Source organism: Pempheris klunzingeri, chromosome 11 (genome assembly GCF_042242105.1).
Source record: "Pempheris klunzingeri isolate RE-2024b chromosome 11, fPemKlu1.hap1, whole genome shotgun sequence".
Taxonomy (NCBI): Eukaryota; Metazoa; Chordata; class Actinopteri; order Acropomatiformes; family Pempheridae; genus Pempheris; species Pempheris klunzingeri.
This window is the reverse complement of record NC_092022.1, coordinates 11,635,692-11,663,175: the sequence shown is the minus strand read 5'-3', so window position 1 is coordinate 11,663,175 and position 27,484 is coordinate 11,635,692. Positions and strand designations below refer to the sequence as shown.

The 27,484-nt window shown below is 45.0% G+C and overlaps 1 protein-coding gene across 10 annotated transcripts in view; it reads right to left on the bottom strand.

The window, feature by feature from the left end:
* Nucleotides 1-238: 238 nt before the first annotated feature.
* Nucleotides 239-27,484, bottom strand: part of huwe1 (HECT, UBA and WWE domain containing E3 ubiquitin protein ligase 1) — a 40,778-nt gene continuing 13,532 nt past the window's right edge. For 3 of the 10 annotated variants that reach the window (XM_070839553.1, XM_070839552.1, XM_070839554.1), the window contains exons 21-82: nt 27,216-27,393; nt 27,037-27,128; nt 26,731-26,951; nt 26,544-26,601; nt 26,250-26,426; nt 25,817-26,062; nt 25,008-25,141; nt 24,813-24,925; nt 24,538-24,720; nt 23,145-23,361; nt 22,917-23,039; nt 22,587-22,824; nt 21,761-22,108; nt 20,770-20,892; nt 20,576-20,671; nt 20,170-20,439; nt 19,816-19,968; nt 19,566-19,693; nt 19,374-19,455; nt 18,729-18,905; nt 18,035-18,586; nt 17,690-17,885; nt 17,383-17,550; nt 17,121-17,269; nt 16,966-17,032; nt 16,416-16,639; nt 16,099-16,310; nt 15,790-15,972; nt 15,514-15,686; nt 15,287-15,426; nt 15,009-15,084; nt 14,713-14,811; nt 14,459-14,586; nt 14,215-14,374; nt 13,561-13,789; nt 13,249-13,427; nt 13,069-13,158; nt 12,192-12,352; nt 12,031-12,073; nt 10,811-11,179; nt 10,406-10,616; nt 9,931-10,055; nt 9,605-9,825; nt 9,048-9,439; nt 8,283-8,943; nt 7,415-8,138; nt 7,207-7,298; nt 6,641-6,797; nt 6,400-6,532; nt 5,983-6,185; nt 5,637-5,884; nt 4,769-4,871; nt 4,185-4,334; nt 3,815-4,060; nt 3,601-3,718; nt 3,361-3,501; nt 2,980-3,267; nt 2,688-2,793; nt 2,309-2,426; nt 1,663-1,844; nt 1,229-1,419; nt 239-1,134 (exon numbers count right to left, since the gene is read on the bottom strand). In XM_070839553.1, coding sequence (XP_070695654.1) covers nt 1,032-1,134; nt 1,229-1,419; nt 1,663-1,844; nt 2,309-2,426; nt 2,688-2,793; nt 2,980-3,267; nt 3,361-3,501; nt 3,601-3,718; nt 3,815-4,060; nt 4,185-4,334; nt 4,769-4,871; nt 5,637-5,884; nt 5,983-6,185; nt 6,400-6,532; nt 6,641-6,797; nt 7,207-7,298; nt 7,415-8,138; nt 8,283-8,943; nt 9,048-9,439; nt 9,605-9,825; nt 9,931-10,055; nt 10,406-10,616; nt 10,811-11,179; nt 12,031-12,073; nt 12,192-12,352; nt 13,069-13,158; nt 13,249-13,427; nt 13,561-13,789; nt 14,215-14,374; nt 14,459-14,586; nt 14,713-14,811; nt 15,009-15,084; nt 15,287-15,426; nt 15,514-15,686; nt 15,790-15,972; nt 16,099-16,310; nt 16,416-16,639; nt 16,966-17,032; nt 17,121-17,269; nt 17,383-17,550; nt 17,690-17,885; nt 18,035-18,586; nt 18,729-18,905; nt 19,374-19,455; nt 19,566-19,693; nt 19,816-19,968; nt 20,170-20,439; nt 20,576-20,671; nt 20,770-20,892; nt 21,761-22,108; nt 22,587-22,824; nt 22,917-23,039; nt 23,145-23,361; nt 24,538-24,720; nt 24,813-24,925; nt 25,008-25,141; nt 25,817-26,062; nt 26,250-26,426; nt 26,544-26,601; nt 26,731-26,951; nt 27,037-27,128; nt 27,216-27,393 — 11,868 coding nt within the window. In that variant the 3' untranslated portion in view covers nt 239-1,031. The remainder of the gene's footprint in view (nt 1,135-1,228; nt 1,420-1,662; nt 1,845-2,308; nt 2,427-2,687; nt 2,794-2,979; nt 3,268-3,360; nt 3,502-3,600; nt 3,719-3,814; nt 4,061-4,184; nt 4,335-4,768; nt 4,872-5,636; nt 5,885-5,982; nt 6,186-6,399; nt 6,533-6,640; nt 6,798-7,206; nt 7,299-7,414; nt 8,139-8,282; nt 8,944-9,047; nt 9,440-9,604; nt 9,826-9,930; nt 10,056-10,405; nt 10,617-10,810; nt 11,180-12,030; nt 12,074-12,191; nt 12,353-13,068; nt 13,159-13,248; nt 13,428-13,560; nt 13,790-14,214; nt 14,375-14,458; nt 14,587-14,712; nt 14,812-15,008; nt 15,085-15,286; nt 15,427-15,513; nt 15,687-15,789; nt 15,973-16,098; nt 16,311-16,415; nt 16,640-16,965; nt 17,033-17,120; nt 17,270-17,382; nt 17,551-17,689; nt 17,886-18,034; nt 18,587-18,728; nt 18,906-19,373; nt 19,456-19,565; nt 19,694-19,815; nt 19,969-20,169; nt 20,440-20,575; nt 20,672-20,769; nt 20,893-21,760; nt 22,109-22,586; nt 22,825-22,916; nt 23,040-23,144; nt 23,362-24,537; nt 24,721-24,812; nt 24,926-25,007; nt 25,142-25,816; nt 26,063-26,249; nt 26,427-26,543; nt 26,602-26,730; nt 26,952-27,036; nt 27,129-27,215; nt 27,394-27,484) is intronic. The other 7 variants (XM_070839556.1, XM_070839558.1, XM_070839561.1 and 4 more) reach the window with 6 other exon arrangements.

The window sequence follows — 27,484 nt, the reverse complement described above, 5'->3', positions numbered from 1 at the left end:
GTGAGCATAAACTGTGGGATTGATTTCACTTGTCGCAGAATCACGAGGGACTCAATTCATAATTGATAAAGTCGGACTCAGAACACTGCCAATAGAGAGAATTTTCTATTAAGAATTGTCGGGTAATTTACAAGTATTTTGGTCTGATCACACACAGAATTGACACGATCAATTTTGATGAGATGAACTGACTGCAAGTAATGGTTAAAAGAGACAATGGACGCAATTTTATGCATTTATTCATGTAGTTATTCCACTCTGATTCAAAGGCTCAAGGCTGGGTCAGCGATTTAATAGCCAAAAATACTCTAGAATTTATGGTTAATGTTTTTTTTTTTTTTTAAATCTCCTTCAGGATTTCTCTTCATTTTTTGTACCATCCTTCCTTAAAAATGCCACAAAACTTTGAAAAGTGCATTTCTGTGAATATCTCCAAAACTTCTCAAGTTGTTCATATACCCCCGATAAAAATGCTCCCCATTGTCAAGGCTTGTGAGGTCACAAATTTGCAACAAGAAACCAACATTTTTTCCCCAAAGGTTTTATAACCATCCTGTTCAAACAACATTCTCTTTTTTCTTTTTACACAGCCAGAGAACAAAAAAAGATTAAACATAATAAACTCCCAAACCTTTTGTACAGAGAAATCAAACTAAATGAAGAAAACGTCTCTTATATTAGTCCATGTTTTATCCTCTGAATCCACTCTTGCATTTGCCATTAAATTGGGAAGGGAGACACAATTGTGTCAAAATGAGGCTCTCTGTGTTGTACGCAATGTCAATCAGTCCATTTCACTTGCTGGTTTTATCTGTTTTATATGGAATAGAAACCAGTAAAGTCTAGGCCATTCAACAAGTAATCCAGTAATGTCTATGATAGTGAGTGAATGTGTGAGTGAGTGTGAGTGTGTGTGTGTGTGTGTGTGTGTGTGTGTGCGTTCAAAGGTTATCAGTGTGAATGTGTCAGGAGTAGGCAAATCTAAATCAAGTGTTTGTATGTATGTCTGTGTGTGTTAAGAGTCTCATAGTTTAAGCCAGTCCGAATCCCTCTGAGCATTCCTGAATGGCCAACAGCAGCATATGTCTCAGCTTCTCGTAGCTCTCGTAAGCTGGGAGGTCCAGCTGGTTAAAGCTGAGGGTGGAAGAAGAGGAAGAATGTTGAATATTCACATTTTTGTTCGGACTGTTATAACGAGCTTGCAGGACATAAATTATTGTGTGTTTACCAGGTATGAGCAGATGGCAGGCGGTCAGTGGAGCGGTCGTCACGGTGGATCTGGAACTTCTGGATGCCGTTCATGCCCTCCAGAGCAGCAAAACCCTGGAGGGGAACCTTGGACGTGCCAGTGACAAACTGTAGGAACTTGGCCCGGTCTGCCTGGTCAAAGGACCGCAAGGCCCTCCAGAACCACTGGATCTACAGGGGAAAAAACAACAATAGAAACGCATGACAAAAGCAGTCAAGTTAAAAATGTGTTCCAGTATAATTCAGTCTCTTTTTTCCTGCTGGAAGGACGGTTAAGGTTCAAAACTTCAATATATGGGTAAAGACTTTAAACAATATGCTGAGCTAGAACTGAAATTAGCAAAAAAGCTGTACTGAAATCAATTTAATTTTTTTAATTTAACAATTGTTGCATATGTGTTTACTCATCCATACCTGGATGGAGCTGGACTGGTATTTGTGATATTCAGTGTTGGCCTTGAGGTCATCGATGTCGATAGTGGGCAGGCCGGAGATGAGCAGCTCCAGCTCCTGCTCAGTGAAGATGGAGATCAGCCTCTTGGGGATGATTTCATAGAATCCCTCGAGGAAGGCTGCTAGCTGCTTGCGGATCGCACCTAGAAAACAAGTTAAAAAAAGCATTCACTCAGGGATCTTCATGTAGTCGTGGGAATATTCTTTATTTGGCAAACTGGCACGCAATCAGTGTTATTCTATCAATTAACTGGGAGGCCATTTTTCCCCCAATTAAGCAGCTGAAGAATTCAAGGCTTACTGAATAATGTATTTGAGCAGCAGCTGGTGGGTGCTGCTTATAATCAGTCAGAGAGAAATACCTTTGAGACTCTGCTGCATATTGATCAGTTCAAACTTGAAGAGTGCTGCCACCTAGTGCTATGTGCATCACTGAGAGTGATCATTTTCATACACACACACACACACACTCCCTGAACATTTAAATTGACACCTGTTGATCTAAAGACACAGATTATCCCTCTAGCATTGACTTATTGTTTCGTCTGAGCAGTATTTCAGTCCTACTGCTTTTAGGAAATTACATTTTTGGTGACCAACATCTCACCTGTCATCTTCATCTGGCAAACCAGATGCACATACTCTTTCTTGTTTTCCTCTGTGACCAGGATATTGGCTCCATTTGGCTTGAGGTCTCTAACTTCACACACCCCAAACTCCTGGACCTACACAGACACAACACAGAAAGACTTTCAGTGCTGCTTGTCTTGCAGCGTTTCAGCTTATTATTTTATGGTGAGTCACAGATGGTATCCATTCACAGTATTTCAAGGGCATTTGCAGCACTTATTTTGTGAGAGCATAAAGCATTTAGGACTCAAAGCCCTGAGGCCCAGTCCCAATTTCAACAGTTAAAGAGAAGATAAGGCATGAGAATCAATTTTGCACTTGGAACTAATTGAAACATTTAGAGAACAGACACAAACCTCTGTGCTGAATGTCAGCTCATAACCCAACGTGGACACATCATTCTCCAACAAGTACACCAAGCCCTGGAAAAACGGGTAGTCCTCGCTCTCCATGTCTGTGTACCTAATAATACCAGAGAATTACATCCAGATTATTCTCATATTCAAGATAGAGCCATAACATAACAAACCACCTCTCTGTGTGCCATTATATCAATCAATAAGTCACGGTTTAATGGGATAATTAGTGTAGTTGTAACATGTCTTGAACTATTAAGTTACGTTATGTAACTGCCATTTGCTCAAATACCTGACACTCTTTCCAAGGATGTGCTTGTAGAAGCTGCGGGTGAAGTAGCACTCCAATAACCGGTTATCATAGACTGCTTTAGCAACCACACGACCCACAAACTTGAAGTAGCTGAGGTGGTTGGGGTTGCAGTGGGAAGAGGGGTTGATGGTGTAGGTGACGCGGTCTCCTGGTGAGGTGCGAAACAGGGCATACATGGGGTTGAACATCTCCCGGGAGATGATCATGTACCACTCCCTCAGCAGGCCACCGGCGTCCTGGCCCTCCTCCCCTTCAAACACGATGTACCTATAATCGAAGTGGGAGAAAGAGCATGACTCAAGTTGAGTGGTTCTGAATTGAGAGAACACGCAGGTGGATGGAAAGGCAATGGAGCCTTACAGCCTATTCTTCATGTCCTCTGGGCTCTTGCGATGCAGCTCCCTGTAGGAGTCCTCAAACACGTGATCTCTCCTCACATGCACAGCCATGTCCTCCTTCCTCAGGCCTTCATCCAGTCGCTCTAGCTCCTGGCGGAAGTACCTACAGAGATGGCCAGAAAGACCAGCGTGTCAGTGATTTAAGAAGTCAATAACTGCATTAGGCAGTGTAAGAAAGAAGGTTTAAGATAATCCCCCTTACTTCCTCTTAACGTCAAAGTCAAGGATGCGTATGTAGTCAACCAGTACTGCAAAAGGCCCATCGGCCAAATGAGTGGTGGACTGGCGCAGGATCTGGTTAAGCACTGTGCGGTGAGTTTCTAAAGGGAAAGGACAATGAGTCCGATTAGACACTGTACTACACTTAACTACACAGAACAAAGCTTCATCATTCTCCTTAAGTCTCTCATGCTCACCGGCAAAGCGGAGGAACTTCTGGGTGTCTGGTGGCAGGTTTGAAGAGATGTGCATGGAGGAGGGTTCCCTGGAAAAGAAAGGGTCTAGGGATGAAGGTGTGGCAGGCGTAAGGGGTGCTGGTGACAGAGGTGGAGGCTCATCTTTAATGTGAGAAAGCTGGCTCTCCCGGGTGTCCCTCACAGGAGGTTTGCTCTCTCGCTCTGTGGCATGGACGAGGAAGAAGGCCTCCACGGCAGGCTGGAGAACTGGGAAAAAAGACGAAAACATCATCAGGGGATCAAATCACTCTACGGTGCTCCTTCAACAGATATCAAATCGACATCAGTTACATTCAGAGTAAACAAACGCATTTATTCCTATTCCACTTACCCAGTACAGCATGCTGGTCATGGGACTCCTCCAGCTCTTTGAGGCACTCCCCGAGCATGTCCCACAGCTCATCCAGCAGTAGCTGCTCGCTGAGCAGTGGGAGGTCTGGAAGTCTCTCCTCACTCTCTGACTGACCATTTCCTTCTTCATCTGAAAAGAAAATTTCATTATATTCAGTTGCTGTCATCAACCATTCCTGTTAATAAACTGATTTGTGTGTGTGTGGGTGGGGGGGGGGTTGGGTGGGAATAATTTGCTCTAACATGTTTCCTTTTATGGCAAGTACCCTTAAAACAGACAGAGCAAACATATTGAAACATATCAGGATGCTCATCTAAACTGGGAACCACAAAAATCTAATATTACAGCCCAATGTCAAAACAGCACTTTAGCAACTGATACAGCAATCACAGGCTGCTGGGTTCCTTGTGCAATTGCTGGACTAAATAACAAAATAAAAAGCAACTCCAAATAAAAATCAACAGCCTTATGACAGAGAACAGTCATTTACAGACAAAAAAACAAAATCAAAGCAATCAGCAAGCGCTTTGAATTGTCATTAGCAGTTTGCAAGTGTGTCATACCCAGAGGTGCAGGGTCCTGCTCTAGAGGGGATGGCTGATCCACATCCATTGGAGAGTCATCTCTCTGGGCCGCCTGGGCTTCTGACATTGACTGCACTTCAGACTACAGAAAACAAACCAAGAAGGACCAGAGAGGATGAACAACAGGGGAAAAATATAAAATAATTAATGATTAACATTTCTTTCTATCTTCACTAATATTGCCATGCATGATGACATTCCCATGATCCACTGTGAGAGGAACTGGAAGTGAGTAGGGAAGGAGGGAGGGCCAAAAGCATGAAGCCATGTCAGCCAGCAGACAGACAACATCAGTGGAACAGATCAAACAGTTTGGAGCAGGCAGCACATTCATATTTAGACCATTTCAACAGTAGAACATGTCAATGCAAAGACACTGATAAAGACTGCAGTGGATCACTGGCACATCTGTCTTTCTGTTGGGTCTGTCAAACAGCATGGTAGCAGTTTCACTATGCATAAACCACTTGAGGCAGCAGTATGTGTGGTGACTGCACACTGCAATGTTGTTTACAGATACAACACAATACCGTAAATAAGGTTAATTATAGTTATTTCTCCCAAATAAGACAGATATGCATAACAAGTAATGGGTTAGCTTATGATTTTCCAAAATGCACAGAGCCAGTACAGGCCAAGCCAAATTAGACATGAAGCTTGTTGCTAGCCAGTGGCCATCTCATAGCATTTGACTTGATGACCACCACAGTCATTTTAAAATAATTACACTGTGATGCCACATTATGTAGTCTATGTGCTTTTTTTCAGCTTTCAAATTGTCTCCTGGCTTAAGTGTGTGCAGTGTGTGAGTAGCAGTATGCCTGCTGTCAGTGCAGCCCATGCTAACCGTGGCAGCAGCAGCCGTGCCAGCAGGGGGAGCAGCACCAGTGGGGGCATGGGGGGCCGCCACTGAGGATCCGGCGGCGGCGGTGGCGGCGGCAGAGGCAGAGGCAGAAGAGGCGGTGGGTGGAGGTGCCTGTTGGAGCCGGCGTGCCCGCTGCCCCTCTCTCACCATCTGGATGATGGCATCAGCCTCGGCCTCTAGCTGACGCACTGCTGCCTGGATGCTGCTGGCTGAGCCCAAACTAGTGGAACCTGGCCATTGAGAGAGGGAGCAGAGGGGTATTTATCACTCGTTACATATTGGCAGTATTCTTGGTGCTTTCCATGATGATGATGCATCATCTACGTACCTAATCGCCCTGTCTGTTTGGCTTTCTTATTGGCGCGACGTGTGTCCTCACGGAGCTGGATAATGACCTGCAGCACTCTCAGGAAAAACTTCTGCGTTGATGTCTTGGAGGTTAGTGAGCTCATACATGGAAGCTGTAGTTCACGTCCACCGAGGGTGCGCTTCTGTGCAGCCACAATCACAACACTCTCCGACCCATCAAACCTTTGCCCCAACCAACAAATGCACACAAGGTAAAGGAAATTGTAGTAATAAGACATTAACTTTCATGCAAGTAGGGATACCATCATTACGTACTGTAATGTTACATAGCTAATTTAACAAGAGATAAGCCTTAGCAGAATCAGTTGGCAACACACTATTGCAAAATGTTGACTACTTAATGTCACTGGGTGGCCCAGAGCCATCACTGGCTAACCTGCTAGTCATCTTGCCCTTCAGCCTGGCTGAGATGGAGGAATCCTCAGGAGGGGCATCCGGGGAGTGCGAATCAGCTTGTGCCCGTCTCTGCTGCTCCAAATTGTATTCTCTAAGTTCGGCCAGCAATGTGCCTGAGAGAGAGAAAAAAAAAAAAGTATAAAAATGCGTCAATAGAGAAAACTATATTTGCTCAAATAGGAGCATGAGAAGTGGCATCTGTGTAGTTGCCTAGCACTGACCGATCTGTTTGCAAAGAGTATATCCGAGGTGTCTAGCTCCACTGAGCAACAGTCTGAGCACAGTATCTCTGGTGACACCGTCTCCTCTAGATAACTGCAGCAGAATGTTAGCTGCATCCTCCAGACCTTCTTCTGAACATGAGTGAGATGTCAACACCTTGTCAAGGGGAAGAAGAGTTGTTAGAAATAAACATCTTCAAGGTTATTAATCAAATTGCACAAAGGTGTAAGAAACTCAACTGTAAGACAAAAATCAATGTGGCATGTGTTCTAAAAAGTAAATAGGAGCCCATGATTGATGATGCTCCAAAGGACAAGTGTCTGTTCGCGTCACAGCTGAAAGTGTGCATAAGTCCAGGTTGCAAGATCAAGGCTGAAAAATTGATTGAGCATATTCTTGATATTCTATTAATGAGTTACAGACACATTTCTTGTTTGAAGTGTTATACTAATTAATACTGCTGGGAGCAGTTCTTTGACTGATTGATGTCACAATACAGGCTCCTTTTAATACTTAATCGATCCCAACAGTGGCATGCACAAATGACAGACAAATTTCCTCATACCTCCACAGAAAGTTGAAGCTGTTTCTCTGTGAGTCCAGTGGAAGCCATCTTGTTGTCACTCTCTATGCTGCTAGTAGTACCCCTCTGTTTCCCTGTTTTGGCAAAACACCCCCCAAAATACACATCATTGTTTTCTACTGAAATCGCTGTAACACTGTATTGCCTAAAGGAACTGATGGCATTTTATTTTGGAATCAAGTAACACTACCTGTAGAGGTTGTTCCAGTGGACGTGGGTATTGAGATTGTTGTAGAGGATGTCTGAGAGGCTGCTAGACTTGTTCCTGAGGATGTACCCTGGGCTGCGACTCCCACAGAGGCCCCTTGGCCTGCCACAGTGGTCTGGGTGGAGCCCACTGACACGATGCCCTGTGTTGTGATTGGAACTGTGGCTCCTGAGCTGGTTGCCACGTTGGGGTTGGCAGCCTGTGGGGTGGGGTGTCCAGCAGGCACCTCAGTGGCCTTGTTGTCGGGTAGGGCAATGGATATGAGGGAGAGCAGGCGCAACAGCTTTTCAGTGAGCAAGGAGCTCCGTCTGATTACAGGGTGGGACAGCATGTTCATCAGCTGGCCCAGAGGGGAGGTCTCCAGGCTGAATTGAGCTCCCTCAGCCTCTGCACTGCCCCCCAGAGGCACTGTCTTCATAGAGGCTTTGCCCTTTCGGCTGACATTCATGTTGTCCAGCTTGACCAGCAGGTCCCAAAAATCAGTGGAGATTCCGAGAGACTGGAGACTAGCGACAGAGGAGCCCAAGGAGTTCTGTGTGTTGGAGGCATTAGAGACAGGGTTGCTCTGAGACTGTGACCCTGACCTAGAGCTCCCACCACCACCACCCCCTCCCCCAGACGCGACTGAACAAAGACGAGAGTCCAGGTCAGAAGAAGATGCTAACAGATCCTTACATCTCTGCTGGGTGAAGTGGCTGGGGAACACCTGCAGGGACAGACAAACAAGGAGGACGTATTATTTATAGTTGAGTTATAGATAATTATCATGACATGATGGCATTGCCTTTTACAGTGCAGTAGATATACAATAAATGATGCAGCAGATGTAGATAAAAATAGATGGACTCACCTTGGCTAGCTGGATGAGTGTGTCCAACACGTGCCGACAGACCACTGGAGCAGCTTGTGGGTGGATGTGGACAGTGGAACCTCCACCTCCAGCACATGTGACACCTGCAGCAGTGCCTGACATCCCTCCCAGTGTTCCAGATCCAGTAGAACCCCCAGCTGAGTGCCTGTCCGCGTGCTTCCTACCTGATACTCGCTGAATCTGGAAAATGTTTGTCCGGCAGCCCAAGGCTGCATCCATAGAAACAGAGAGCCAGGAAAGCTGGCTGGAGCTACGGGACTCCACCCTGTTCAGTAACTCTAAGGAGGAAGATGAGGATGAAGAAGAGGAGGAGGATGAAGAGGAGAGGCAGGAGGTAGCTGAGCCTTTTCCTCCACAGCCTCCCTGGATGCTCCTCTTGCCACGAGAGTCTTCTAATCGTGACGTCTCCACACACACCTCACTCTCACTGCTGCGTTGGAGGATGGATAACAGGCTGCGAATGACCCACCCACGTGTCTGCGAGTGGTAACAGAGGTTCCTGAGCACACGGTGTAGACGGCTAGTGTTAAGCTTCGGCTCATCCACAAACAGCAGAACCAGCAAGCAGGACAAGGCCTCATGGTCCAGCAGCAATCTACCACGCAGACGCAACAAGGAGTCCACACTGGAACTGGATGGTCTGAGGAAACAAAAAATAAAATATATTCATATTCACTTTTGTCATTTGACAAAAAATTCGCAAAAAATCTCAAAACAAGTATTTAGATTGTGGTCTCCTCTCACCTGTGGTTTGTTCCTCCCCCCATCTGAAATGTGCCTCCTCTCTGCACAGCTAGTCGGGTGTACTGGACTCCGCGATTGCTCCCTAACCGGCTGGTGAAGGCTGGTGAGCGCAAGATGGCTGACAGGGCTGAAGATGAACTATGACCGAACAACCTCTCATGCATCAGTTGCCTCTGGCGTGCCTCTTGCTCTCTACGCAATGCGGCTGCTTCAGCAGCAATGTCCGGAGGCATGACAGCCAACACGCTGTCTTCCATGTCCTCCAAGACACTGCGCCGGAGCTCAGAGGGCAGCGTCTGGATGAAGGTGACTGGATCAAGAGGGGTGTCTCCCTGTGGGGGCTGTTGGGCTAGTTCTCTCCGCTGCTGCTCTGCTCGTTGCTGGGCAAGAACCTAAGTTGACCCAATGGCATGCTTAGTTAAATGAACTGATCATCTGTGACTTCTTTACTAAGTTGCATCGCAATCATATTTTATCTTGTTAGCCTAGGTGGCAGGTCTAAAGGTAAGCATTTTGTGTAGTGTAATATTTTATCATTTTAGTGAATAGTCTCTCACCTCCTCCTGAATAGCAGGTGGCAAGGCTGCCAGGAACTCAGGGCTGACCTCTGTCACCCCAGGTCCTCCCAGTACAGGTGCAGTAGAGGAAGGCAGGTTGGCGGCAACAGGAGGACGGGAGGGTGGTCTGATGCCAAGCTGATTTTGCAGCACCTCTCGACGGATGTCCTCAGGAAGAGCTGCCAGGAAAGAAGGATCCACACCCTCTGGCAGACTGATGCCTGCCAAGACAAAAAACATCCAAGATTAGTAAAATATTATCCAATAAATCTATAAAATTACAATTATTAAAAACTGCAGTAAACTTAGGGTAGCGTTCATTCTACCTGCCAGTGGGTCCTCATCCTCATTGCTGGTGGATGGGAGGGGCTCTTCCTGGATGGCCTGAGACTGGCTATCAGCACTATCACTCCTGGGCATTGTTTCCCCAGGTGATGAGACAGAAGTAGAGCTGTAAACATAAAAAGAAAGAAATGGCTATCATCAGTCAGCAGCAATATGTGTGATTATATACTCAGGTCATTTACACACTGCCAAATTCACTCGCTGGGGAATGTGTTTAGAATGCTGATCTCACTTTCACCTTGAGATGCTTTTGTTTTGGTAAACAAAAGATACCATGTACTAGATGTGTCACTTTTCAGAACAAGCCAAAAGGGAAGACAAAAATAAATACTGCAAAAGAAGCTGGCTGGAATGTGGGCTTTAAACTCCATTTTTAAACCTGTTTTGTACTGGACTGAAACCAAGGTTACAAGCACTGGCAGTGAAAAGGACCTAAGCATTAGGGACATTACTCACCCAGTCTCTGCATCTGTCTGCCTGTCGGTCAGCCCACTTTCCCCACTGCCAGACAGATCCTGAGACAGCTGAGCAGTCTGGGCAGGGTTGGGAGCAGCTTCTTCCTGAGTTGCAGAGGCAGGGCTGCTGGTATCCATGGGTGACCCTTCTAGTTGTGACACACCCACTACTGCAGGCTCTGAGGTCTCAACAATGTCTGGACTTAGGGAGGCTTAGGGGGGAAAAAGTGGGAGTAAGGGTCAGGAAATCATGTCAAATGATGCACTGTAGCAAAATTCCTAAGGTAATTTATTAGTATTTATGTTGAGAACATCTTATGACAGATACTAGCTACAAGTGCGGGCAACGTATTTTACATTACAGTTGTGTGTCCTTAAACTATAATATTTTACAAAGTTAGTCTACCTTCCCTGCCTTCATCCAACGCTCCTCCTCCACCACTTCCACCGACTCTCTCACCAATTGTGGGTGCCGGGGACATTTCCATCTGAGATGCTTCCGCTTCACTGTTTGGCCTGTCAGCTGCTGACAAGGGTGGAAGGCCTGCTCCTGCCAGAGCAGCCAGTGAGCTGGCATGCGACTCAGCGAGTAGCAGATCAGCAATTGGCTGGTGGACCTGCTGACTGATTGCAGTCTCCAGGGAGACTAGAGCCTGTTCATGAGGAGCAGGTGTGGTGGGAGTGACCTCTCCAGATGGGGGAGCAGTGAGGAAGCCCTCCGAGACCCTGGGTGGGTCCAGACATGACACTGTACCACCCTGAGCCTGCTCACCCTCTGCAACATCCAGAGAGAAAACTTATGTGAGGACAGGGTCATTTTTCACAATGTCACTTAACACAGTTTACAAGGTTTTAAAATAGTAAAATACTCAAAAAAAATAAAATAAATTCTATTGTACAATTGTTGCAAGTTACTAGCTGTTGTTCTCTATGCTTACCAACAGCTACTACAGCTAATGCATATTATATAGGCTCTTACTATATTTTACAATTACAAAAAACATTTTTCCTAAGCACAACTGTAACTAAGACTATTAAATTGTTTCTAACCCCGTTCAAAGTGTTAATGACAAGTATTCAAAAGAAGAGAGCTAAAAGCAAACACACATAAACAGAGCTGACGTTATTCATCTTTGTTTTTATATCGATGCCACAGGCGTGGATTGAGGAAGGCAGTAAGTTGTATAGTTATCTCCTGAACGGGGTGCACAATCCTGATCCCCAACAACAACACAACTTACTACCTCACCACAGTACAGCCGGCTGCAGAAAAATGTAATGAATACAAGACACACATGAGGCAACACTGTACTCCAGACGTATAATGTAAATTTGTGGAATCAAGTTTGCTAATTATCTGAGTCATTTCAAAGTCAAGAATGAATCTCCTTTGCAGCAGATGAAGATGTCGAGCTGGTATAGCGATGCCATAAGAAAGACAGTAGACTGTATAGTTATCTCCCAGATCTGGTGTGATCCTAAAACTATACAAACTACTACCTCATCCCACAGCACGCTTTGCTGGCTGCTTGCCTCTGGATGCCCATAATTGAGATTTGTCCACTCTTGACAAGAATTTTAACATTGAGAAAGACACAAAAATAAAATCTATACAAATGTCAGTACCTGCAGTGTTCTCCGCACCATTAACCGTCCCCAATCCAGAACCCTATGGACAAAAAACATCTGGCATTAGGAAACAGTGAATACTGAATGCCAGACAATGCGTGGTCTTTTATGTTTGAGAAGTCCTCCTCTTACACAGCCAAACAAACATTTTTGCCAACCTGCAGGCTCTGTTCTCTGGCCTGTTCTGCGCCGGAGGCCCTCCTCTCATTCTGCTTGGACTCCTCCTCCTCAGCCAGCTGTCTCCTTCGCTTCTCCCTACGCTCTTCTAGTTCCTCATCTCGCAGACTCTCCAGATGCTGTAGGATAGGCACCTTTACCACTGAAAGTAGACACAGATGTCAGACTTTACCCTTGGTTGTAACTTGGGTGTTACAAGTCACCAAGTCCAATTAATCGTACTTTAGTTTAAGAGCGCAAGTCTGATGCTTATATCCAAATCAGTAAAAACAACTTTCACAGGTCATAAATTGAGCAGAAATTACAGGGTGATGTGGGATTAAATTATATCATTCAGTGATTTTCTTACTGAATCCCCACCCTTGCTCCTATTAGCAAATCACCCAAATGAATATGTAACAAACATAACTGAGAAAAAACAAAGCATGACAATTTATAAGAAAATCTGCTGGACCCTTTGTCAATCCAAGTATTTCACTTAGTGTCTGAATTTCTTAAATGATTTAATAACTTCCCTGATAACTGCATGTTGAACTCAGTGATGTCTCACATAAGCTTCATCAGGGCATTACAGTATTTCATTATCAACAAATAAGACTCCAAACAAGATGTAATCATGGTCATCGTGATCATGGTCAAACTACTGGAGTATACTAGTGTCTAGATGGGTGAAATGAACAGTGAGTCCTACTAATTACTTTGCTTTCATATCTAAATCATAAGGAATCCAACTGTCAAAAATGTAAACTCTTTCTAAAACCAACAATAACCATCCACAAAATGTTGTCAGATTATCCTAAAAAAATTGATTTCACAAAAAAATGATTATATTTAGTCTCCAGGCCAAGACCACCCTACCTGCTACACAGTCGTGCATACTCTCAGCATCCAGCACTTTACACTCATCTGTCCATCTAGTTAAGGCAGTGGGAATACTGGAGAGGGTTCCTAGAGACAGAAAGAACATGCATATCAATAATCTGGCCAATACTTAAGCAAAAGACCATTACATTAATGACAACGCAGTGTAATTCTCACCTGCTTGTCCTCCTGTACTACTCTGCTCATGGAAAAAGTCATCCAGCAACTCGTCATCGGAACGAGCAATGATGTGCACATCCTCATTTCCGACCAAAAGCCGGGCACGACCACGAGATTGCAGAGGTAGAGAGCTGGACAGCTGTAAAATGTCTGCTGCAGCACTGGGGCCCAACAGTCTACAGGAGGGATTCAAGGAGGAACAGACATTTCAATTAGCATCATCACTCAAACAAACAAACAACAGTAGTGTAACAGATGTTGCAAAACAGATGTATTCTTTAGCATAGCCACCAATGAACATGCTTTCACCTTTGCAAGATGAGTGGAGGGTTGGGCTGGCGGTTGCCAGGATAGTGGACATGGATAGTGTGTCCACTGTTGGCAGTGAGCTGGCGCAGTGTTCGCTGGCTGCGACCCATGCCCTGTGCCAGGCGGCTGCTAGTGCCTGCCACACCTAGGGTGAGGGAACCGTGGTCAGCATGGCGCACCATCAGTGGGTGGGAGCTGGGGATGTTGCCTGGGGAGGGAGGGATGTCAGCTGATGGAAAAACAACAGAAAACAGTAGGCAGACATTAGGGGAACAGCTTTGGCACAACCCCAAGTAATGTTTATGAAAAATAAAACTAAAGACAATTCACGTTTAGCATATTTTTTCCCCTAACTCTTGTCATTTGGGATGTCCTAAGCTTTAGTCAGTGATGGGCTACTTTGCAGTATGTAGCTCGAACCAGAAAATCAGGCTTGACATGTTTTTACAAGGATTTTATATATTTCTGATTGATTTCTTACACCATTTCACCTAATACCTAAAGGAGAAGATTCTGCAACCAAGACGTAGAGATGGAATTTCTTCCAAATCAATTCTTTAAAAAGATTCAACTTGAGATTGTAGGGGAGGAACTGATGCCTACAAATAATACAATTGACCTTAGTAAATGTTAGTAATAAGTGATCCTGCTTACCGTTGTTGGAGAACATGTTGTCAAATTCTATGATGAGGTCATCATCCCTGTCAAACCTTTCGAAGCGGATGTGTGGTGCGGCATTAATGTCAGGGAAGTCCTCATCCAACTCCATTTCCGAACCTTCATCATCATCATCCTCATCTCCTTCTTCATCATCCTTGAGAAAAAGTAGCAGCTATGAGTCGCTACGAGGAGAGACGATAAAGACTTATCTATTTAACCGCATTTTATTAATCCATACCTGATCCTCCTCCTCCTCTTCTTCCTCCTCCTCCTCTTCATCCTGGCTGTCTTCATCATCATTGCTGCCGCTAGAATCTTCCTCCTGGGTGTGCTCCTCATCCTCTGGTTCCAGGATGTTCATGGAGTCTGATGGAAGACAGGAACACAAAGTCCGTTAACTTAAAAGCTGAGAAGTCATCAGCACGACCAGTTGCAACAACTGTGAGGTTTTTACCACAATAAACACAAGGTTCTGATGTGCCAATGTTTTACCTTCCCGGTTGGCCTGAAGAGTGGATGCCTGGCTAATATTGGATGGGGCCTCATCCATCAACACATCCTCTTGAGATTCATCTTCACCGCTGCGTCCCACTGATTGACAGAACAGACAACAAATGACAAACCAGTCTTGGGTTTCCTTGCCTGTTTGCAATACAAGGAGTACTTGCACTCAATTTTATTGAGTTCGAGTCAAGTTTGGTGGTTGTGGACACAACTACTTTAGCCTTTTCCGTGCCCATTAACCATCTACCCCAGCTTTCTCCTCCCAAGTTAATCCAGTTGCTTACCTATAATTGTGCTGTTGACAGTGCCAGCATCTCTCTCCAACAGCTCATCAATTAGATCCACCAACTCATTCTCAACCTACAGGCACAGGAAATGAAATACAAATGCAATGTCAGCTATAAAGTGGAGAAATAGAGTGTGGAAATCGTCACCCTCGAGTTCAGTTATCTACCCTTAGTAATACCCACTTTTAAGTAATAGTCATTAATTATAGATGTTATGTATGAGGTAATGTGGTGAAATACTATTGGAGTATTGTATTCAATACAGCGTCAATCACCTGCATAGCCTGTGTGCTGAGAACCTCTGGCTGCCCAGCAATAACCACTGTGTCTCCCTCTGTCTCTCCATCCATCAGGTCGCTGTCTGTTCCCTGCACCCTGTGGTTGCCCTCCACCGGCTCTGCCTCACCAGACTCTCCTGGAATGGATCGCACATATCAGAAACAGACATTTAGAATCACCTCATCTACAGTGTTGAAGCATCTCATATGGCTCATGTGGATACCTTGGTCCTGAGTATTGCTGTTGCTGTCCCTGGCAGTGCCCACAGTGTCGTGCTCAGCCTTGCTTTTGCTGGAGCCCCCTTTGCCTCCAAACAGACTGCTGGGCTGGTTAACAATGCGGGACAGAGTCTCCAGAGGCTTCAGTGCAGCATTCACTGTGTTGGCCATGTTGGGACTAAATAAAATGATGTAAAGAGATAATATTTTACACTGATGGCAAAGCCAACTGCTACTATACAAACTGCAAAATACAAAATTAAAATGGTGTTATCATATACCTGGACAAATCCAAGCTGTGAGGCACACGGGCCAAGTCGTTGACCAGTCCTTTCTTAAGAAAGAGCCTTATGATATTGTTCATGCCATTGTGTTGTGTCTTGGCTGCTGCTGTGCTATAGAAACTAGACGTGGAGGGACATGATTCCATGATGGTGCTGATGATGCACATCACTGCCTGAAGCCTGTGAAATAAGATCAAAGAGTGAGAATTAGAGTATGGTTTTGTACAAATCCATACAAGTGATTAATTAATCACAGGCTGTAGTATCAGTATTAGGTTGGTTTACTTATTTTTCAATACAGCTTACCTGGCATGTTTTTCGGCACCTTCTGCCATTGCTAGTGCTCGACTAAGGGCAGCCTTCACCTCATTGACCAAGGCCACCTGGGCATCGGTGCCCGTGCCAGCAGCTGCCAGGCTGGCAAGGAAGAGACGTGCCAGGGCTGGGGTGTCCTTGTCTTCCGAATTCTGGGTGTGGGGCAGTAGGTGGTCGAGCACAAAGGCTAGAACACTACAATCCTGTTAGACACGGAGGTCAGAGTAGGTTAAGAGATTTTTTTTTTTACAGTGAAGGCATAATGATAGTTATGTGAAAAGATGACAAGAATTTGTTTGACTACCCACCTCCTTAATAAGCTCGGACTGTCCAGCAGTGTAGCAGTAGGAGGCGATTAATGTGGCAATGCCCACGTAGGAGCGCACCAGTTCAGCCAGCAATCTCAGGATGGTGGAGGTAGGCATTAGAGGCTTGCTTGCTTTTACTTTAGCTGCTTTACCCTCCTCTGAGCTGGTACTCTTCTCTCCCTCCTGTTCTTTCTTTTCTTCCCGCATCTCTTCTGGTGTGGATGCTGAGGATGTTACAACGACATAGTGTTGACAAAGTTAATGACCAACATGAACTACCCACAACAATATTCTGCAGTATGCTTTGGAGTGGGCATTTTCATGTATTTATCAATATTAATTATTGATGGGCAGATAGAGTTGAATTGGGATAAAATGTATGGCATAGTTGGCATACAGACTTTTACCATCCCATAAACAACACAAACATCATTGCAATCAGACTGACAGCTAATGAAGCAATGTGATTAGGAGATGACTGAGTATCTGATATATGCAGTTACTTTGCACAGATACTCTCGCCTAGTTTTAAAAAGCCTTTTAGTTTCACCTTCTCCTTGTGGTGTGCCAGACTGGGAAGACTCAGCTACACCTCCATCAGCAGCAAACACTTGAGTCTGAGAGGAAGAGACACAGCTCTATTATTAACTGAGGAGATGACACATTTCATGTTTCCATACAAGGCAACTTGTCATTGAGGCTCACATTGATATGGAATGCAGACTGGGAGTCAAAGTCGCTGCCCTGTCGGGTGAGTCTGTACTGCTGGTAGACGTCATCACCAACATCCTGCAATATCTGGCACAGGTCTTGACCACCAGGCACCGCTGCTGCACGTTCTTCTGGACGCTCAGCTGTACCACACACACAAATATACACTTAGCTGAAATGTTCAAATGACTTCCCCATTGACATTACATATAAACCTTTCAAATAGAGTTGAAAGGATTTTATCAATAAGTCTTACGTTCTTCGGGAGCATGGTAGGCAGCCAAAGCATTGAGCATGTCATAGATGACCTCCTTGATAGTGTCAGGGATAGGGGGTAATGGGGACAGTTTCAGAGGAGTCGTCTTCACCAACTGCACAGCATTGGGCCCCTTAATTCGAAGGTTCTCAAACTCATCATCAGAGGCTGTAGAAAGAAGATTGCATATGAGCTAATTAGGATAAAAATGTAGACAAGTAGATAGGTAAATAAATCTGACATTTACATAACAGTCAACTTCAAATCATCGATCACCACACCTACTTAGAAAATCTTGCACACTCACCTGTGCCTGCTCCACGGGGCGCAGGCAGAGCAATGCGGACACAATTGCTGGCGGTTTCAGCAAAGCATTCGGGGTTACGACAGGCGGCAGGGCCCAGAACGCGAAGTATATAGTTGATTTCTCTGGAGCCAAGACTGCCTGACACCACTCCTGAGGTGGTACTGCCTGCTCCGCTAGTCACCGCTGACCTCACCACCTATGGCAGCAACAGATGGTTGAAGAATTTGTGTGTGTTATGTTGTGTTATTCAAGAAATAACATATTTAGTAAAAACAAATTGGTGATGCAATACAACAAGCTGACACCATCTTCAATTTGTGTGAGCTCAGGAGAATAGACACTAACCTTCTCCATGGTGTGCCGGAGCGTGGCCGGATCTTCTATGATGTGTCTGAACAGCAGAGTAACAAGCGGAGTGAATCCATTGAAGCCGGAGCTCTGCGTCAGCCCCAGGATCATCCGTGTGCTCTTCAGCTCAGCAAACATCATAGCATAGTGGTGATTGCGTGTAAGGCGCAAACAGAGACGCAGTGTTGCATGGAGGGTGTCTGGGTCCACAGGAACACTAATCATACTGACACAGGCACGAATGAGAACAGTGGTCATGTCTTCACTCAGGCCTTGCACAACAATATCAGAGCCCTGACAGTAGTCAGACTCCAGGGAAGATGAGGGGCCAGAGGTGGTCTCCTTCAGCTGGCTGGAATCATCCTTAGGAGCACTCATCTCCACGGCTGCCCCTGAGTCCAGATCAGTATGGGTTTCCTCCGCTTTGCTTCTGTCTCCCTCTTCTCTCTCCGAGTCGGTAATGCTACCAGTCTTTGCAGGCTTGGGCATTCGAGGCACTCTCTGGACAGTCAACATCACTGGCCTCCTGTTACCAGTCTCTTCGTTTACCTGCTCGACAGAACAATTTTAAATCAAACAAAGGAACCCAGCAAACTCAAGTAACACAACCAACCGTAACATTCAAGAGTCCATGGAGTGTTGTTTTTTGGCATTCTCTTGAAATGGAGAAAGATTAAGTGTTTGGGCATACCTGCACCATGGTGTTAAACTGCACGGTGTATCTCCGGCGGCCAGCTGTGAAGCGAACACTGCTCTCCCCGGCCCTCCACGCAGAGTCAATGGTACTGTTGTTTGATGCACTGTAGCTGCACCAACGGCCTGAGCGGTCATCAAACCATCGCCAGTTATTCCCATTCGGCTGCAGATACTAAAGGCAGACCAAGAGAGAAATCATTAACTGTACAATCCAACACCAACATTTTCCAATGTAACACACACAACTTATTCAATAACTCTTGAAACAAATAAAAATGTATTATAAACTTGACTATTTATGGAAGAATGACATTGCATTTATTACAATGCGTTTTGCCAAGCACATGTATACTCAGTAGCCAAAATGGATCCTTGACCACAACTCTTGAACGAAGAAACCAAGAGCAATGAGCATGAAGACGCGAGGCCTATTACAGGACAATTTGGTAAATGTGTCATGTAGTATTTGTATACTGAAATGTATGTTTTTTCCCTCTCTCTTCTAATTCTTAGTCTTTTCACTTTGAAACTCATAATTCATGGACTTTTATACTTGTAGCTTTTAACTTGGTGTACCTATATTAGCGTATAACTTTTCAATTCGATCAAAATCTATATTAAAAAAAACAATGACGTCTACCTTGTTCATTTGTTCCCTGCGCTTTGAAGAGACTGCCATCTTCTCATAGAAGTCAATGATCAGCAGGACTGGTGTGATCCATCTGTAGAAAAAATAAGTAATTTTAGATAATAAATATAAATTCATAATGCAACCATAGGGACTATCATGATTGCAAGTAAAGACAAGTATGTTGGCCTTTGCAAAACTCACTTCGGTGTCTGGATGTCTTTCTGTTCTTTAGCAGCCTGCAGACAGGGCTGCACAACCTCAAGCAACTTAATCAGCAAATCAAGAATCCCACTGTTCTCCACCACTCTGGCACCCAACAGCTTCAGTTCCTTCAAAAAGAGAATTATTGCTCAAATTATTTTTTTGGGATGTGCAGATGTAGACAATGACAATAATTGAGTTCATCCTGCATGACTTTTTAAGGCTACAACGTTCGGTATCTTTCAATTACCTCAAAGAGCAGTGTAAGCAGCAGAATTCGTGTTGCCAGCTTGGAAGCCTGTGGCAGTGTGGCCATCTGTCTGGTCCACTCAGACACCGTTTTTGTGTCACTGGTAGTCAAGGGCTCAGCCGCCTTGATCAGCACGTCTGCTGCCTCCCACACCTACACAACAACATGAACACAATCAGGCTGGTTCAAGAATGTTATGCTTCAATTGTCAAGACTTATTCACAGCCTATGATTTTAAAGATGTTTCATGGTCACATGTAATGAATGATAAAACACAAACATGCATAATGGTAGGCTCTGTATAGCAGGCTCTGCAGAGGACACGGCAATATCAACACGCATGTATCCACTGACCTGGTGGACAACCTGGCCGAGGATGAGATCTCTATACTCTGGGCCACTCCTCTTAATGGCAGTCATCAACAGGTCACAGAGTCGGTAGACTGTGTCAGGCAGCTCATCCAAAAGATGGAAGCAGCCAGGCAGCATGGCATCAGTGAAGGCATGTAGCTCCTTGGGGTCCAGTGGTTCAGCCTCCATGAAGCGCTCCAAGCAGCGGGCCTCCTCCTCCTCTGCCCGCTCCCTCGCTCTCCTGTCCTCTTCCTCACGGCGACGTGCTGCTTCCTGAAGTGCAGAGGAAAATAATCTAAACAGCTGCTCAGCTAAACGGTAAGTTATTCATTCATAGAGGTTTCATTTAGCAACAGGCAGTTCAGAGTGAAACTGTGGCAATATCATTCAAGCTGTGAGGGTGACACACCTCAGGAGAGTCTGAGCGCTGTTCCATGCTGACCTCTTGCCCGAGTGACATGGCAATGGCCCTCATCATCTGGTCCTCTTCAGACATAGTCAGGTCCTAAAAGTAGCAAAGGCAACAATGTCAGCTGCCTGGATTTGGCTTATGATAGTTACCAAGAATGGAAGTATGTGTGAGTTCTGTCTATGAAGCCTTACTCTTACTGCTCCACCAAGAAGTGGTGGAGGGTGTGTAAGTAGGTACTCCGTGGCCTGTTCCATGGTGCTGGTGTTCAGTAGGGCTTCCATGGCATGCTCTCTTGAAAAACCCATATCCATCAGCTAAAACACCCCACAAAAAGAGGAATTTTTTTCTCGTGAGTAAATAGAGATGGTGTCGTGAACTAATAGCAAATAAAAGGGGGGGATTATGAGGCACAAATGATGACTGAAAAATGTCATACATACTGATGGAAGGTCAAAGACTTTCATTAAAATAGGTATCATAGTCAAGGACAATGAGTACACACAACCTCTCTAAAAACCTCTCTCCTGATAACAGGGTATGAATCCCTATATTCTGCTCCAGACTCCTCTCTGCCTTTTCTTGTTAAATCAGCCCTAGTTTTCTAACCTTTTTCTATCCTTTACTCCCTTTCCCTTTCAATTTCCCCCTCTCCCTAATGGCTTCTATACCTGCTGGAGCTGCTGCTGGCGGACCTGTGCGTGTCTCTCTCTCCCTCTGCATCTTCCCTGTTGTAAAACAAACGGCGGCCCAGGATTCAGTGCATGCAGAATATGGGGGAGGAAGGCTAGTAAACACAGCACCTCCGTTTTGTTTTCTTTCTTAAATGGCCACCTAGGTATACAATTTTGCATTTAACCTGTGCTGTCAAAACCACCTGCAGTGGTAGCACGCACAGCAAGCTGAAAATACTGACATGGCTGCTGGAACAAATCACAGCTGGTAAGCAGAAAAAGCTGTCAATCTACAAACAATACCATATGAGGAAGAAAAAAACATTAGAAAAAAAAAACAAACAACAACAATTTGTCCCCAGTTGTGGGAACTATTATACCAAAAGGTGAAAGCCCAGTATTAACACAAAATGTGCACACACAGTACAATATGATGGTCGTAAAAAGAAACAACTTACATCACAGATCAACTGAGAAAGGCAACAGAATGTCAGACAGCTTTCCCACATACCTGTGTAAGCTGAGCCTGGTTAACCTGAGGCTCACGGCGGGGTGTAGAATTAGTTGAATCATCAGTTGATCCTCCTGCTGGCACTCCAGATGGTGGTCCGGTCGATGCAGGTGCCTCTCCAGTTGTTGCAGATGTTCCAGGGGCAACACTGGGTCCCAAAGTACCAGTGGAGGCCCCCTCTTCCTCTGGTCGCACCGTCCCCTCCCTCTCCTTGGCCAGGCGCTCCTGGATAACAGGCTCCCCTCTCAGTATGTGGCAGAGGATAGCTAGCATGGATTCAGCCATCCTGCCTCCATACACCTTCAGGGGCTTCCTGTTCCACAGACTGCGAATGCAGTTGAATGCAGCCTGCATGAAGTAGAGACTGTGTTTCAGCATTCATGGCAATTTCTCCAACTCTCATCCCTGGGTAGAACAATTCCTATAAACCTTGAGACTTCTTCAAGAATATGTCTGAGAGACACAGTATAATGCATATGAACAGGGCCATGTTTATCGTTTTCACAAGGAATCCAAATTCACAAGGTACTGCTGTGTTATTTATATCCCTAACTTGTGGCCTCTTAAAAGGTGTAGAGGTTACGAAAGTTTGCCGCCTACACTTGTCTTATTCCTTGACAACGCATTAAAATGCAGAAATGCAACAACAGAGAACAACCATTTTTGAGAGTAGAGCGATCATCTTTTCCCTGGCAACTGCATTCTCACAAGTTTAACCATTTGAATGCCACTCTTATTGTATGATTAACCTCCAATGTGAAGAGTCTCAAGCTTTGTCCACTGACAACAGAAATTTAGAAGTCTATTGCTGCTTTCAGACACGGACCTTCTGCGTGACTATGAGGAACCGAAGGGCGCTGAACTGGGGCATGGTGGGGGTGACCCCAGGCATTTTAGCTGGCAGGGAGTGCGGTGAGTCCAGCACAGTGCTTGGGTTCACCATCTTCTCCACCAGCATTAACCAGGCATCCAGGAACTCCCCTGTCCCATCGGGTAGATCAGTATGCTCCAGACCCTCAGACACAGGCACCTTCCCACCCATTGACAGGGCCCAGTTAAATGTCCTGCACAAAAGCAACACAACAAATAAAACTCCTGTTTACCATAGAAATAAAAATACTGATCCTGATATGTCACTGCACAGGGTGGGACTTACTCAAATAAGGCATCATGGCCCCCAGAGCAGAAGAACTTTTGCAGCATGAGGTGGTAGGGGTATTTCCTCTCATCAAATAGCATGGGAGATGTGAAGCCCACTGAGCAGATGAAGAAAGTCAGCCTGCCAGACAAACACAAATGAAAAAAACACATTAATCCTTCAGTGCTTTCAGTGTGCAAGACATATTCACAATAGCAAATGGTGATAGGGGTGATCTGCTCTTACCTAAAGCGAGGGGTGGGTGTGTAAGGTGGTGGCTGCCAACTCAGACCTTTGGTGAGGAGCTTTGTGAGGGCAGAGGCAGTTGCTCGGGCAGCAGGCGTGGGAGTAGTGCCTGTGCTTGTGGCATGGTGGGAACGGCGTTGGCGCACTGGGGAGCCAACACACAGCTTCACCAGCAAGCCAAAGAGCTCAGCCAGAGCCCTACCTAGTCGAGAGGAAGCTGGAAAGACGCAAGTACGTTAGAGTCGAGAAACAATAAACTCACAGAGATTAAGGCAATTTCATACATTTTGTGTAAAAACATATATACAGTACTGTGCAAAAGTCTCAGGCAGATGTGAAGAAATGTTGTAAAGTAAAAATAGAATTATATACATTTCAAAAATATAAAGTTTAATTATTTCTCTCAACTTACAAAATGCAAGGTGAGCAAACAGAAGAAAAATCTAAATCGAATCAATATTTGGTGTGACCACCCTTCGACTTCAAAACAACATAAATTCTTAAGTACATGGGCAACGCTGAGGACCGTAGACGCAGTAGTCAGCCAAGAAAACTTAGTGCAGCACATGAAAGACGCATTATGCTCACTTCCCAGTGGTCTTCATGGAAGAATTGCAGCCAAAAAGCCAAACCTCCAACATGGAAACATGGCTAAGTAACTCAACTATGCAAAACATAAGAACTGGAGTGCAGAAAAATGGCAGCAGGTGCTCTGAATCGATGAGCCAAAATTTGAAATATTTGGCTGCAACAGAAGATAGTATCTTCACTAAAAGGCTGGATAGCGGTACAATAACAAGTGTCTGCAGGCAACAGTGAAGCTGGTGGAGGTTCCTTGCAAGTTTGGGGTTTCATTTCTGCAAATGGAGTTGGGAATTTGGTCAGAATTAATGGTGTCCTCAATGCTGAAAAATACAGGCAGATACTTATCCATCGTGCAGTACCATCAGGGAGGTGCCAAATTTATTCTGCAGCAGGAAAACGACCTCAAATATACAGCCAATGTCATTAAGAACTATCAGCGTAAAGAAGAACAAAGAGTCGTGGAAGTGATGGTGAGCCCTGATCTCAACATCATCGTGTCTGTCTGGGATCACATGAAGAGACAGAAGGATTTGAGGCAGCCTACATCCACAGAAGATCTGTGGTTATTTCTCCAAGATGTTTGGAACAACCCACCTGTCAAGTTCCTTCAAAAACTGTGTGCAAGTGTACCAAAAAGAATTGGTGCTTTTTTGAAGGCAAAGCTGTTCACCCACTTTGCATCTTGTAAATTGATAAACAATTACAATTAAATTTTTTGAAAGCACTCTTACCTTACAGCATTTCTTCACACCTCCTCAAAACTTTTGCATAGTACTGTATATGACATATATATTATAGAAAGTCTCACCAGAGAGTAGCGGTTTAATCTGTTTTATGCGAGTGGCCATGGCTGGGGTAAGTTTGGACTTGGCTTTAGGGTCCGTTGCAGTGGGTTCATCCGTCTCCATGGGAGCCAAGGTGTCCCCATCTAGACCCATACCTTCCAACAATCCACCAGCAGATGAATCCACAGCCACTGCATCAGACTCTGCTAGATAAAGGTAGGTAGGAAGATTAAAGTTGTTGGAGGGTGTTGCAAGAACATGGTGGTATTCAATGAACAAAGCTAGATGCTTATATTACCAGTTCTCCTGGTGCCAGAGGCTGCAGGTGCTGCAGTGCTGCCAGATGGCTTCTCCTCTTTGGGCACCAGTTTCTGCATGTCAGCCTGGCCAAACTCACATCCTGGAGGCAGACTGTTGGACACAGGCGAGAAGTGTTAAAGGTTACAGCTGACCACACAATTGAAATAATGGGCGTAAAGGATAAGAGATTCACCTGTTGGGTGTGCAAAGAGACAGCAGCACGGTGCTCTCCCATACTAGGGAGCAGTAGAGCTGACTGAGCTTGTTAAGAACACTCAAGCCCAGCTGGGAGCCCCACTGGTTGACTGAGATAGCTCTGATCTCGCTCTGTTTAAAAGAGAACACAAAACATTCAGAGCTCATGAACCAGTCAAAAATGATCACAAATGTGATAAACTCTTCCACTGCTTGAAAAATTTATATATTGGTAGTAATGTGCCCTTAACTGGTTCTCATTTGCAACAGTGTAATTGTTTACAACTTGTATATACAGTACAGTGGCTGATCAACAGAAACAGAAAGATAATAATTCTCTACAAATTGGTCTAAATTAAAAAAGGTGCCCTGTGGAGTTTTCGTGTAAGGAAACAAAAGTGGTGTTTACTGCAACGTGTTGTTTGTATTCTTGAGGTCTAATAAATGTGTGCTTTGTAAATGTCACAAATGTTTACATCCATGCTTGCTAGCCTACAGTCTTCTTCCCTACCTTTTTTTGATGTACTGCCCCAACCTGTAAATCACTTATTTGTGTGTTATGTGTGAAACCAATGGCAGGGATGTAGCACTATTACAGGTTTAAAACTCCACACAGAACCTTTAAGTACAAATATAACAAAAAAACTGCCTGCATACGTATTCACTCCCTCAACTACTATCACTAATGCAGCAAATTGTTTCTACAAATCACATAATAGATGAACAGATATTTGAGTAATCAAATGACTTTATTAAAAATCGGGTGAGGGGTGTCAATTGAGTTTAAGAAAAAATATCCATATTTACCTGTCCTACCCTGCAAGTGTGGACAAACATGAGGATGTAGGCGTGCGCTGCGGTAAGAGCATGTAGCAGTGGTGTGGCACGGGCTGACAACGTGGCGTCGGTGACATGGCCTGCGTTAGCCAGTTCTCTGAGAAGCACAGACCCACCAGGCACCTCAATTGGTCGATGAAGTGGCTCCAGAGACGTCAGGATACTGTCCAGTTGGCACAGCCCCTCCTGGAGTACCTTAGGCTCATGTGAGAGAGTCTAAGGGAGCGAATTTAGGAGAAGCATGTTTCAGTTTCCTTCACATCTTATCAACTTGCCCAGGGACTGCCAAATAAAATGAGTCTTGTGGCTAAATATGGCACTTTAATAGCCAAAAATAGCCAATCCTGATAAAAACAATAAAGACAAAAAAAAAAAAAAAAAAAGATCTTTCTTTTGTGCTCACCAATATGGACTTGCAGACACCAGCCACAGCTTGGCAAGCAGCAGAGGTGGGAAAGTCTATGGGCAAGTTGGGCAGGCCCAGAATAGAGACCAGAGGTAGCAGCCCCTTCTGGTTCACAAACTCCTGACAGTGGTCGTCGGTCGTGTTGTTGCTGAGTATGGACTCCACAAACTTCATCTGGAAAACATATGCATCGCAAATCAGTGAGTGAACTGAAAAATCAGCAATCCTTTTGCTCATTTGAAGTAAACAGTCCCAAAACAATACCGAAACTATCAGAGAATCAACACTCACCACGTTCAGAATATAATCCATTAGAGGAATGGGTATCCGCTCCTCAGTGCCAACCACCCTGCAAGAATCCAAGCATCATCAAAATGACAAGTATCACTCAAAATATTTGAAATTTAGTCAACTGACAAAACCAAGTCAGTCAAAAATTGTTGTTCTATTCTATTGTGTTATGAACTCAGCGTCATACAGTTCAAGTGGAACTGACTGTCTGTTGCTCTCTGTTTCCCCCTGCTGCTGGCTGAATGTGTGGAGGGCCTCCTCTTCTTCTTCATCCTCACTTGATGCTTCTTCAGCAGCATGGCTGGAGCGTGCTGGTGGTACTGCAACAGTGCCATCTGCTTTCTGGATAGATGGTTTCTGGCAGATGTACTCGGGGGCTCGACCTAGGTTGCAGATCTCCTCCAGTAACTGTAACACCAATTTAGCTTTAATTATCTTGCCAAATCTTGTGGCGACCCTTCAAAGAACAATTGTGAATAAAACGGTACACAACCTTAATAATGGCAGTTGTTGCGTCAGTCTTCAAAGTGGGTTGGTGCCTCATGAGCTCATCCACAGCACTACCCAAGTTGGATGCAGTGTCACCTGAAGCCAAACACAGGACATGCAGTCGAGTCAAGTAGGTTCCACAGGCAAAGATCTGAATGACGCAGCACATATAGTCCCACTCACCCAATGGGTCGGAGCTGCGTCGCCGTCGCATGGCAGGCAGATAGTCAGGGGACAAAAGCACTTTGAAGAGACGCTCAAACGGCTGGCACTGAACAAAGGAGTGCAGGCCTCTTGCATTCAGGCACAGGGCACTGAACACATTGGGGAGAGAACCCAGCACCTCACGGGTAGCAGGAACCTGGAAAAGAGAAACGATGAAGAACATTCAATAAAAGTTACTTAGACAAAAAATATGGAAGAAGCTGAAAGTGATGAAGCTCAGCCCCACT